General features: G+C 31.4%; 1 protein-coding gene and 1 long non-coding RNA gene across 3 annotated transcripts in view; one reads left to right on the forward strand and one right to left on the reverse strand.

Moving 5' to 3' along the window:
• The window catches only part of LOC131982605 (serine/threonine-protein kinase/endoribonuclease IRE1-like), a 45,642-nt gene extending 34,934 nt beyond the window's left edge, over positions 1 to 10,708 (reverse strand). For both annotated transcript variants that reach the window (XM_059347125.1, XM_059347124.1), the window contains exon 1: positions 10,477 to 10,708. In XM_059347125.1, coding sequence (XP_059203108.1) covers positions 10,477 to 10,557 — 81 coding nt within the window. In that variant the 5' untranslated portion in view covers positions 10,558 to 10,708. The remainder of the gene's footprint in view (positions 1 to 10,476) is intronic.
• Positions 10,709 to 10,879: 171 nt separating this feature from the next.
• On the forward strand, positions 10,880 to 13,328 carry LOC131982646 (uncharacterized). Its single transcript, XR_009395406.1, has 3 exons — positions 10,880 to 11,081; positions 11,659 to 11,735; positions 13,214 to 13,328. It is a non-coding gene; the product is annotated as an uncharacterized LOC131982646 (long non-coding RNA).
• Positions 13,329 to 13,874: the final 546 nt, after the last annotated feature.

Consider the following 13,874-nt stretch of genomic DNA (forward strand, 5'->3'; position numbering starts at 1 on the left):
GTCTTTCTGGGGTCATTTTGTGTCTTAAAAAACGAAAGTTTTTTTTTTTTCTTTTCCAAGAAATGTGCTCAAAGGTAGCTGCCATCATCAAAATATATTTTATTAAAATATACAAATATTTTAATGCAAACAATTCTATCATTACTGTAACATTTAACCATTTTTTAAAAACAAAAAAAAAGACACAAAATTACCAAAAAAAGACACATTAAAAAGAGACAAAATTATAAATGACAATTTTTTTTAAAAAAGTAACAAAGTTACCAAAAAAAGACACAAAATTATTTCAAAAAGACAAAATTATAAAAAATTAAAAAAAAGACAAAATTATTTTACAAAGTGTGTTATTTTAACACAAAACAATGAACTGTGCCTCATTTTGGCTATATTGTTCATTCATATAAAAGTGAAATATATTCAGTTTAATAAAGTATGTCCTTATAATGTCCACAGACAGAACTCAGACTGGCTTTGGGAACATCTGGTGTACGACGTCTAGCTGCTCAGGTCGACTGAGGAGATATAAAACCTTTTTTAGAAGACAAAACTTCGGGGCATTCCCTCATTTCCTCATTCTGTGTGTAGCAGAAATGTTTAGTTGTTGCGCAAGTCGGTTACATAATACTAGAGAACTGGGCGGAACAAATGTCTTGGCAGGTTCTGAGCTCTTCACTTTCTCCTCCACGGTGAGGCCTAAAGGGACTACACTGGTCATGATGTCACTGGTCATGATGTCACTGGTCATGATGTCACTGGTAGCAGACTGCTGTTTGCATGGCAGACCGACCTGAACTGGGACAGGATGGACCTGGCAGCTTCCCTACTAGTGTAAACAGACACTGAAGTGGTTTACCTGCCTTGTAACCATGGTTACTTGATGTCAGGTGTAATGTTTTCCCATTCAGATTATTCAAGAACTGTAGACTAAATACACTAAGACAGGGGTCTCAGACTCAAATTACCTGGGGCCACTGGTAGAAGTATCAAAATGACAAAAAAGAAGAGACAAAATGACCAAAAAAAAGACTGAAAAAGACTGAAAAAAAACACTAAATTACTTTTAAAAAAGACAAAAAATTACAAAAAAGACGCAGAATGACAAAAAAGACGCAGAATGACAAAAAAGACGCAGAATGACAAAAAAAGACAGAATTACCAAAAAGACACAATTATTTTAAAAAAGGCAAAATGACCCAAAAGAGTTGAGACAAAATGACCCAAAAGAGAATGACCAAAAAAGACACAAATTTACCCAAAATGGCAAAGAAAAGACACAAAAAGACTGAAAAAACAGTAAATTACTTAAAGACAAAATGACAAAAAAATACACAAAATTACTAAAAAAAAAAAAAAAAAAAAAGACACAAAATGACTGAAAAAACACATTTTTTGATAATCTAATAATTGGTTTGAGCAGTTTTTTTTAAAGACAATAAATCCAAATTCTCTGATTTCAGCTTCTTCAATGTGAATATTTCTGGTTTCTTTGTTCCTTTATGACAATAAACTGAATATCTCTTTGGTTTGAGGACAAAACAAGAGATGTGAGGACGTCATCTTGTGGTTTGGGAAACACTCATTGAGATTTTTATACATTTTATTGTCAAATCCACATCCTCTAAACATGAAGCTCATGCTCCACCAGATGAACTACCAGGTCCCCATAATCCTGTTACCTCGTTACCACCCACCCCTCCTTTTAATCACTTGCTCAGATTAGTGTTGCAGAGCCACACCTGTCTGTGTTTTTATTTGTATTTCTTTCAACTATAGGGCTGCAACGAACGATTATTTTCATTATCGATTAATCTGTTGATTATTTAAATGATTAATCGATTAGTTGTTTGGTCAATAAAATGTATAAAAATATCAATGAGTGTTTCCCAAACCACAAGATGACGTCCTCACATCTCTTGTTTTGTCCACAAACCAAAGAGATATTCAGTTTATTGTCATAAAGGAACAAAGAAACCAGAAATATTTACATTGAAGACATTTTTTTTAGTAATTTTGTCTTAAAAAAAAAAAAAATTGTGTCTTTTTTGTCATTCTGTGTCTTTTTAAAGTAATTTAGTGTTTTTTCAGTCTTTTCTGGTCATTTTATGTCTTTTTTAAGTAATTTTGTGTTTTTTTCTGTCATTTTGTGTCTTTTTTGTAATTTTGTGGGTTTTTTTGGCCATTTCGTGTCTTTTTTGGTCATTTAGTATCTTTTTTTGTCATTGTGTGTCTCTTTTTTTAAGTAATTTAGTGTTTTTTCAGTCATTTTGTGTCTTTTTTAGTAATTTTGTGTCTTTTTTGTCATTTTGTGTCTTTTTTTGGCCATTTTGTGTCTTTTTTGGTCATTTAGTGTCTTTTTTGTCATTGTGTGTCTCTTTTTTTAAGTAATTTAGTGTTTTTTCAGTCATTTTGTGTCTTTTTTTGTCATTTTGTGTCTTTTTTTGTCATTTTGATACTGCTTCCAATGGCCCCCAGGTAATTTGAGTTTGCGACCTCAAACCAATTATTCTATTATCAATATAGTTGACGATTAATTTAATAATCGATGAATCGAATAATTGTTGCAGCTCTACTTTCAACACATCACAACAGGATGCAGCAGCAGTGCTTCTGCAAAAGAAATGGCGCAAATGTTTGAAAGTAGGAGAATAAAAGTCAGCCAATGGTTGGTTTATCCCAACAGTCTACTTCCTGTGAGTCAGACTGTGGTTAAATCTCTTCATGACGGTTAATTATTACATCACCAACCAAGAACTACATCTTGCTTCAAATTAGGTGAAGCAACAATTCATTGTGAGTCTAATACACACTGTAGTGGTGGCTTTTGGAGAATCACACTGCAAAAAAGGTATTTAAAAACCAGATCAAACAGTAAATCTGAGGGAAATGATCTTGCTGCATGGACAGATAATTTACCTTGACAAGATTTCTTAAATTAAGATTATTAAATCTAGAAATAAGCATGTTGAACACTTAAAATAAGAATTAACTCTTAAAACAAGATAAATTATCTAACACTTCTAAATCTAAAGTTGTTTTTTTATCTTGGTAAGAAACAAATAATCATCAGGTCACTCTGCTCGGGCCAGTTCATCACTGCTGGCAGCTTTAATTTATCTGGTTTTAAAAGTTTATTTCTTATTTTAAGCGTTCAACATGCTTATTTCTAGATTTAATAATCTTAATTTAAGAAATATCTTGGTTTTATTCTGGTTTTAAGTGGTTTGAACTGGTTTTATGTTGTTTTATTCTGGTTTTAACGGTTTTTATTCTGTTTTTATTCTTGTTTTAAGAGTTAATTTCTTATTTTAAGCGTTCAACATGCTTATTTCTAGATTCAATAATCTTAATTTAAGAAATATCTTGGTTTTATTCTGGTTTTAAGTGGTTTGAACTGGTTTTATTCTGATTTTATGTGGTTTTATTCTGGTTTTGTTCTGGTTTTAAGAGTTAATTTCTTATTTTAAGTGTTCAACATGCTTATTTCTAGATTTAATAATCTTAATTTAAGAAATCTTGTAAAGCTAAATTATCTGTCCATGCAGCAAGATCATTTCCCTCAGATTTACTGTTTTTATCTGGTTTTTAGACACACCTTTTTTGCAGTGCACTAATGGAGGACGTTTCTGTGAAATGTTTCTAAAAAGGAAACCATGACTTGGTATGATACACATTAATGATAGTAAATGAGTCATTTGGACCCCAAAAGGCTTCACTAGACGTTCTTTAAGAGACAAAACACTCATACTTCTATTACTTATCTGCTAGTCTGAACTCTCCAGTATATAAACTGGGCCAACACTTAATGTCACACTCACCTAACACCAGCGTGTCTGCAGCATCAGCAGTCTGTTTGCAGCTTGCTTGGCTGCAGACAAAAACCAACACAGGAACCAAGAAACGCTTATCTCGCGCCTGTTTGACACGTTATTGGGGGTGGAAGGCAACAACACCTTCCAGTCAACAACAACATGATTTGAAAGGCAATTAAATGTCTCTTTGTGTACATGGGGAGTGTAAGAAATGAGGTATTAGGAACAGGCTGATGATCCATCAGTCTGTCAGTCCTACATGATAGTAGTCATTAGAGGAGGGGTCTCAAACTCTAATTACCTGGGGGCTGCTGGAGGCAGTATTAAAATGACCAAAAAAAGACACAAAATGACAAAAAAAAGGACAAAATGACAGATAAAAAACAAAGTTACTTAAAAAAGACACAAAGTGACTAAAAATACACAGAATTACCAAAAAAATACACAAAATGACAAAAAAAAAACAAAAATTAAAAAGATACAAAATTACCAAACAAAGACACAAAATTACCAAAAAGACACGGAATTACCAAAAAAGATACAAAACTACTACAAACAAGACAAAATGACAAAAAAAGACACAAAATTACTAAAAATAGACACAAAAAAATACACATTAAAAAAAGTCACAAAATTACAAAAAAAAAGACAAAATGACCAAAAAAAAGAGACACAATTACAAAAAAAGGACAAAATGGCAGACAAAAAAAACTAAGTTACTTAAAAAAGACACAAAGTGACCAAAAAATACACAGAATTACCAAAAAAAATACACAAAATGACAAAAAAAAAATTAAATTAAAAAGATACAAAATTACCAAACAAAGACACAAAATTACCAAAAAAGACACAGAATTACCAAAAAAGATACAAAACTACTACAAACAAGACAAAATGACAAAAAAAAGACACAAAATTACTAAAAATAGACACAAAAAATACACATTAAAAAAAGACACAAAAAATACACATTAAAAAAAGTCACAAAATTACAAAAAAAAAATAAGACAAAATGACAGAAAACAAACTAAATTACTTTAAAAAAAGACAGAAAAATTAGCAAAAAAAAAAAGTAATTAAAGAGACCTTCCACACACAACACGGTAAAGTGCCATTCATATAAAACTCACATTAAACTTTCATATCAAGGTGGGGGCCACAAAATATCGTCACGAGGGCCACGATAGGCCCGCGGGTCGCGAGTTTGACACCAATGCATTAGAGTTTCCCTTCAGGGCGCAAAGATCAAACAGGCTTGTGGATGTTTGACTTCCTTCAGTGTCAGACAGCAGACACACAGCTGATTGATACTGTTATTACTGTGTACTATTACTAATGAGGACAGGTGAGGAGATGACTGTTCAACAAGAGTTTCAGCCTTTGAAACGCAGCGAAGGCCTCGTTCTGAAACGTTCCCTGTCTAAACAGAGTCTCAGCTGCTCTCTGCATGCTGCAGAGGGGAGGACGTCACGTGTCGGCCCTTCAGCACACTCAGTCACAGCACAGACAATCTGCTGCTGTGATAAGATAGCGCAGGATCACAACACTTGGTTTCTAGCAAATCAGCAAACCTGTCTCAGTTCAGTCAGTGTGAAAAACGATGTCGACAAAAAGGCAATAAGTAAAGAAATATGGTCACAATGACAGAGAAATTATACTAACAGCAACTGGGAGACGAGCTAGGGCTGGGCGATATGGACCAAAAGTTTTCTTCTGTTTTATATATATATCCTAATATTTTTATTGCAAAGTAAGAGCAAAACTTACTTACTTAAACTACTAAAAATGGACACAAAATGACTAAAAAAAAAGACACAAAATGACAACCAAAAAACACAGGAGACACAAAATTACAAAAAAAAAAAGGACACAAAAAGACACAAAATGACCAAAAAATCCCGATATTTTTATCTCAAAGTGAGAGCAAATGTTCAGTCAAAGTCAAATATGACATGTAACAGGTACTTTTATTGAGACTTTTGTATTTAAGTTAACATAAATACTGTATAAGAGGAGTAACAGGAGTACCTTTTCTTTTTTCAAACCAAAACTCCATAAAATGCACATTTAAATAACAAAAATATCTTAAATAAAAATAGCCTATGAAATAAAACAGGCCAATCTTTTTCCGAAATAAATATATTTATATGAGAAAAGAATAACAAACATTAGAAAATAATATGACAAACCCTGGTAAGGGCAGCATTTATATATGAAGACATTTAAAAAAATTATGGTCTAATGTCATATTTGACTTTGCCTGAATATTTGCTCTCACTTTGCGATACAAATGTCGGGATATATATCGCATATCATAAATATATTCAGCCTAAATATATCGGGATATGACTTTTGGTCCATGTCACCCAGCCTTAATTAAAATAACTAAATTGTGAGAAGAGAGATGCATCTTTCTCTGTAGCTCTTTCATTTGTCCCTCACAAAAATGTCACACTACAAATAGATGTGATCATTTGTGGCCCTGCACCAGCAGACAGCCCCCCGGCTTATGATCAGGATTATAAAGCTACTTTAATCTGCTGCCTGGCTGAAGTGGTTTACTAGCTTGTAGCTAACGTCTCCGCCTGGAGACTTCCTAGGGATCTGGCTCCGCTAAAGCTAGTCAGCTAGCTCCCATTAGAGCCAGACACTGTACTGGTTCTATGGAGACATTAAATCCCTTTGGTAGAACTCTGTTACAGGATAACAATACATCACCACCACATTCATACTCCAGACATCCCCTGTGAAGTTGTTGCTACTTTACAAACAAAACATTTGTGTGCCACATTAAATTGCACTTTGATAAACAGAGAATCATGGTGGCTGTGTGGTTATTTTGTACTGGGACGGCATAAAACGTGCACAATTAAATCAAACCGGCCACAAAGATCCATCATGCACAACAATGGCGTGCTTTGGGGAGGAATTTTTAAAATTAGAGACTAGAGATGAATCACACTGCTGCTATATCGGTTCTGACTTCAGATGACTTGAGTTCACTAGTTTACTGGAGGAGGGATTCACCAAGTCATAAACACTCATTTAAACTTTAATTCTAATTACCTGGGGGCCGCTGGAGGCAGTATGAAAATGACCAAAAAAGACACAAAATTACTAAAAAAAAGAAACAAAATGACCAAAAAAAAGAGACAAAATTACAAAAAAAGGACAAAATGACAGATAAAAAAAACTAAGTTACTTAAAAAAGACACAAAGTGACCAAAAAATACACAAAATGACAAAAAAAAAAAAATTTAAAATTAAAAAGATACAAAATTACCAAACAAAGACACAAAATTACCAAAAAAGACACAAAATTACTAAAAATAGACACAAAAAATACACATTAAAAAAAGTCACAAAATTACAAAAAAAAGACAAAATGACAGAAAAAAACTAAATTACTTAAAAAAAAAAAGACAGAAAAATTAACAAAAAAAGTAATTAAAAAGGGACCTTCCACACACAACACGGTAATTTTAAAATTAGAGACTAGAGATGAATCACACTGCTGCTAAATCGGTTCTGACTTCAGATGACTTTATCTTAGTACAGAGCTGCTTTCATGCATTAAAATTATATTTTACTCAAAAAAATGTCCTCTTTTTGTAGTATTTATTAGAGGTGTGAATCTCCAGAAGCCCCATGATATGATTTTATCCTGATATTTGAGTCACGATGTGATATTATTGCGATTTTAAGCAGTTTGTGATATGGTGTAAAGTATTGCGATACAATATATATATTGAGATTTAACTGTTTAACTGCATTTTGTGTCGACAAAATTAAATACAATCAAGAATTGTTATGTCAAATCAGAGAAAATTCTCAGTGTATTCATCTCACTTCAGACTTTTTTTTATTTCTCCACAATGAGAGTCAAACCCACAGACTGATGATTATTATTGTTTATTGTTAAAATAAACAATTGTTAATTAATTATTGTTATTATTATTATTATTAATAATAATACAATTTTATTCACTTCACTATTATAATTATTTCCTGGACTTTAAACAATTAATTAACATTTTTTTATTATTATTATTCTTGTCATTATTTTAAATAATATATTCATTTAAAAGAATTATTGTTTTCCTATTAGTATTAATTTTATTATTTATAATAAATATGTAAAATACAATATTATCATGATACTTTTAACTGCATTTTTCTTAACCTCAAATATAAATAAATTACTGAATTTTAAGCATTTTGCGACATATTGTGATACAATATGCCTGAAATAAATAAAAAAAAAACAACATTTCTCATGCACAAGCAAAGGAATTGTGCTCAGCCTGCTGAAAAAGATAAGGAGGTGTTGAGATAAGATGCAATCAGTAGAAATATTAACATTTCACCTCAACAACATCAACACAATGACCTTAGAACAGCTCCTACACCTTCTACTAAGTCACATTTATGCACTTTATAAGCAGCTTCAAGGAACATTTTGAAGTATTTTACAGCTGTGGTAATATATCTATCTATATACAATACATAAAAGTATACTGTTCATTTCCCTTTTTCACAGTAAACGTTATTGTGCTATAAAAAAATCCACAATCATGTCTTGTGAATGCAAATGCGTTGCAAATTAAATGAAACCCCAACAAAGTTTTATGTTTTTATAAGTAGTCATTCTGTATAAACTATTTCTTACACGTTGGACAAAAGAACCAATTTTTTTCCACATGCTCTCTATCACCATAGGTTTCAATTTTTGATGGGAGCCACTTAAACAAGATTGCAGATCGGAGATGGCAGCCATATAAAGTCTATGAGAACCAATATATCTTACAAGCCACGTAAAACGTCAATTTTGGTGTCAAAATCTACATATTCTGGGTCAAAGAGTCATTTAAAGCTATTGAGAATGTCACTAGATGATTATTTGATCAAATAGATATCTTCATTTCAAGTTCCTAAGCGGTCGAACATATATTGATATAGGTCATATATGATACATATATTCTGAAAATTAAATAACATTCATACATTTGCTTATCATTTCTATGTTTTTTATGTTTAAATTAGTATATATATCCAAAGCAGACTGTGGTAAGTGCATTTACTGCTTGGTTTTGAGTTGGATTTTGTGGTTTTTATATCATTATTAATCTGAAATAAAGCAAAATTGAAATCTAAAACTTTTCCTGCTCTGAAGTTTGTTCATAAAGTGTGACACTGGTGTAATGAATTATAAATCTTCTAGTTCTTGTGCTTTTGTCCAGCGTGTTCCCTTTATTTAGCTCAGCCTCCTGACTATATCTATAAGAACAAAATAATAAGCATACACACGTTCACACAGCAAATTCTCATATTGCCTTAAGACATCATTTTTTTTACATGCCCATAGCTTCTCATTAAGAAGATGGAGATGGAAATTTTCCTGCTCTGAAGTTTGTTCATAAAGTGTGACACTGATGTAATGAATTATGAATCTTCTAGGCTGATAATATAATGCTGGTTAAGTTAAATGTAGGGGCACTAAAACACAAATAACATGGATGTTAGTGCTGCTAGCTAGCAAGCTAACGTTACTGTCAGCTTACTTCCCATCACGTCAAGACAAAAAGAGAATTAAAGCTTCACTGATTAACTCATATTTTAGTTTGGACTTATAATATAAATATCATAAAAATAAAAACAACCTCCCGCTTAGTTACAGTGTAGTAATTCCCAGCTGATATCATGTAACTAAAGCTAGCTGATAGCAGTATCAAAATGACCAAAAAAAGACACAAAATTACAAAAATAAAGACACAAAATGACTGAAAAAAACACTAAATTACTTAAAAAAGACACAAAATGACCAAAAAAAGACACAAAATTACAAAAAATTACAAAAATACAGAATTAACAAAAAAGACACAAAATTATTTTTGAAAAGACAGAAAAAGACCAAAAAAAAAGACAAAAAAATATTTTTTTAAAAGACAATTATTTTTTAAAAAAGACCCAAAATTACTATAAAAAAAAAGACCCAAAATTACAAAAACAAAGACACAAAATGACCAAAAAAAGACACAAAATTAAAAAAATTACAAAAATACAGAATTAACAAAAAAGACAAAATTATTTTTGAAAAGACAGAAAAAGACCAAAAAAAAAAAGACAAAAAAAATTTTTTTAAAAGACAATTATTTTTAAAAAAAGACACAAAATTATTTTAAAAAAGACAAACTTACCAAAAAGACACAAAATTACAAAAAATTACAAAAATACAGAATTAACAAAAAAGACACAAAATTATTTTTGAAAAGACAGAAAAAGACCAAAAAAAAGACAAAAAAATATTTTTTTAAAAGACAATTATTTTTAAAAAAAGACACAAAATTTTAAAAAAGACAAACTTACCAAAAAGACGCAAAATTACCCAAAAAAATTCATATTTATTTATTTATTTATATTTTATATATCATTCATATAAAACTCACAAAAATACAGAATTAATTAGTGCTGCTAGCTAGCAAGCTAACGTTACTGTCAGCTTACTTCCCATCACGTCAAGACAAAAAGAGAATTAAAGCTTCACTGATTAACTCATATTTTAGTTCGGACTTCTAATATAAATATCATAAGCATAAAAACATCCTCCCGCTTAGTTACAGTGTAGTAATTCCCAGTGAGCTAGCTGTTAGCATGTAGCTCCTCTTACCTTTTGTGGGAGTCCGACGCAGCAGAGCGACACCAAAACGCACCACAGCACCAGGGCCCGACTGGTCTCGGTCCAGTCCATGGTTCTGGTCTATAAACCGGGTCAGACAGCTGGTCCTGGAGGCCGCAGACTACATAGAAACACGTGTTTTTGTCTTCCAGCGGTACAAAATGATTGTTAGTGGAGCCAGCTGCGGTATAATGGACTCAACGCTGGATCCGGATCCTTCTTCCTGAATGAGAAGCTGGGGGCCGGACTCTGGGAGAGATATGCACCGGGGAGTGGAGGAGGGGACATGCAGAACCCGTAGGAACCAATGAGAAAAGACACACGCACACCGGATGTGCTATAAAGCAGATCCGGGTGGACATTTTCTGCAGAAGTCTCCTCCCTGACTGAGAGCATGCTTTCTGCAGGCGGACCTGCAAGACTTGCAATATTTGCATTTAACATGTATTTAAACTTACCTGTGTGCACGTGCTCGAGTAACTGTTATGGCACATGACTTGCAGTAAAAACTAAAAAAGAAATTAAATGCGATGATGCATTATTATGGTGCTAGTTGGAGCGGGTTGACTAGGCCGCACCGGCCTGGACATGTGGAGGTAAGTTCACATTTTTATAACATTAAAATGGAAAATGTAATAAATTATTTTCATTGAGAATTGAAGACTTATCTTTTTGATTTGGCTTTTACTTGAACCATTTTAAAGATTTTTTTTGTACATGCATCTTACGGTTATACCATCTTGTCTTTGATTTATTCATTTATTTGCTATTTATTGGTCTATTATTTATATATATATATATATATATATATATATATATATATATTTTAAAAAAGATTTGCAACCAAAAGGATGAAATAAATAATAAATAAATAATAGAAAATAATAATAAAATAAAAATTGGAAGGGGGGGGGCGCTACTCAGAAATTAAAATATATTTTAAAAGTTTTTTGTTTTTTTTTGGTTCATGGATGATGATTTAAGTGCGTTAGACTTCTGATGTAAAAATGAAGTCAACATATCTAATCTGACTTGAGCCACAAACACCAGTTGTGTATGTGTGTAATAATACAGACAGTCTTTAATGGATGTTGTCTTTTTATAACATTAAAATGGAAAATGCAATATTATTTTCCTTGAACTTACAGTGTGTTGTGTTGTCAATAAATCCAGATCCATGCGGTGTTTCTGAGGTGATTGCACGTCTACACGTGGACAGAGGTGATGGAGGCCTCCATGACTTTATGACAGTGAGTATTTATAAAAAATATATTTTAAAAGTTTATTTTTTTGGTTCATGAATGATGATTTAAGTGCGTTAGACTTCTGATGTACAAATGAAGTCAACATATCTAATCTGACTTGAGCCATAAACACCAGTGTTGCATGTGTGTTTAAAAAAAAAAAAAAAAAAAAAAGTTCACTCAGACATCTTTTATATTTGCAGGAAATGTGACTCTGTGTGGACGGATCCCTGCAAAAACAACAGTAAGTAACTTGATTGAGGGGAAAAAAACGTCTTTTATCAGTTATGAATGATGATCCTGATGCGTTAGACTTCTGATTAATATTGAAGATGATATCGATCTGACAAGACCCAAATACAGTCTTTAATAGATGTTGTTTTTATAACATTAAAATGGAAAATGCAATAAATTATTTTCCTTGAACTTGCAGTGTTTCTGAGGTGATTGCACATCTACACGTGGACAGAGATGATGGAGGCCCTCCGTCAATTTATAACAATGAGTATTTATTTAAAATATATTTTAAAAGTGTTTTTTTTTTTTTTCATGGTAGGGCTGGGTGATATTATTATTATAACTTTATTTATATAGCACCTTTCAAAAATGAGTTACAAGGAGCTGTACAACAGAAATAAAACGTATCAAATACAATTAACTGACAAAAACAAAATAAAACCACAAAAAGAAATGACATTGGACTTAAAAATTTAAACATGTAAAATCACCATTAACAACCAGGTAAATCATGCTATAACTATAATAAAAGGAAATTAAGAGAAGGACCAAAAGTCATATCCCGATATATTTAGGCTGAATATCGAGATATATATATAAAAAAGTGGATTGGATTGTTGACACATTCTAGTAAGTAGTAGGCTTTATTAAGCACAATATTGTCTATATATAGACAATATTGTGCTTAATAAAGCCTACTACTTACTAGAATGTGTCATATTTAGTTCTTTTGTAATGTTTGTTGTTCTTTTCACATAAATATATTTATCTCATAGGATATTTTTATTTAAGATATTTTTTTAATTAAATGTGCACTTTATGGCGCTTTGATTTAAAAAAAAAATAAATAAATAAATAAAGGTATTCCTGTTATACAGTATTTATGTTCAATTAAATAAACAGTTTCAATAAAACAATCCAATCCACTTTTTTTATATATATATATATATATATATATATATATATATATATATATATATATATATATATATATATATGATTTAAAAAAAAAAAAAAGAACTATATCAATATATGCGATATGGTCTAATTCTATATCACATTTGAAAATATATATTTTATATCGCCCAGCTGTAGTTCATGAATGATGATTTAAGTGCGTTAGACTTCTGATGAAAAATGAAGTCAACATATCTAATCTGACTTGAACCAAATACAGTCTTTAATATATGTTGTTACAATAACTGCTCTTATTAAAATGTATATCTATTTTTATTTTATTTTTGCAGGAATCTGACTGGCAAGTGGTGGCCAAAGAAATGGACAAGCAACTGTAAATTACAAAGTGACACCAGGACGCCTAAATTAACTTTTTGATTGTCCAATATATGTTTTTTTTTTTTTTTTTTTTTTTTAACCAGAACAGTTAAATATATTGTTTATCTGTATGACTAATGTTCTGTATGAATAAAGCCTTTATGAAGCACAATATTGTCATTCATTTAATTCCACTTATTAATAATTTTTAGGCACTATACTTTCAACCCGAATGGCTTTTTCCTTTGCTGTTCCTACGGGTTTAGAGTAGTGCAAGATCAAATGTCTTGTCATAACTGGAGTTTCTTGGCAATTTTCCCAAGTCTCTCTTTTAAAGCAAGATACAGTTTTAATGCTGTTGGAACAATAAGTTTCCCCACATAAACACACACACACAAAATATGCACAGATATTGGAATTTAGTCATCTGACAGCTTTTTGAATAAGTATGCAATGCTGCTGAGAGATTGTTTCTCCTTGGTAAAAACATTTTCTATTTAATAAATAAATTAGAGCCTGAATGTTTTGAAACTGCTAGTAGTGGGGCGGATTAGCTGAACAATCGTTCACTTTGTGATAAAAGCATGAAATTTGGTAGATGTGTTGGTGAATATGTTTCAAACAAATCTGGAT

The sequence above is a fragment of the Centropristis striata genome, chromosome 13 (genome assembly GCF_030273125.1).
Source record: "Centropristis striata isolate RG_2023a ecotype Rhode Island chromosome 13, C.striata_1.0, whole genome shotgun sequence".
In the NCBI taxonomy this organism is placed as follows: Eukaryota; Metazoa; Chordata; class Actinopteri; order Perciformes; family Serranidae; genus Centropristis; species Centropristis striata.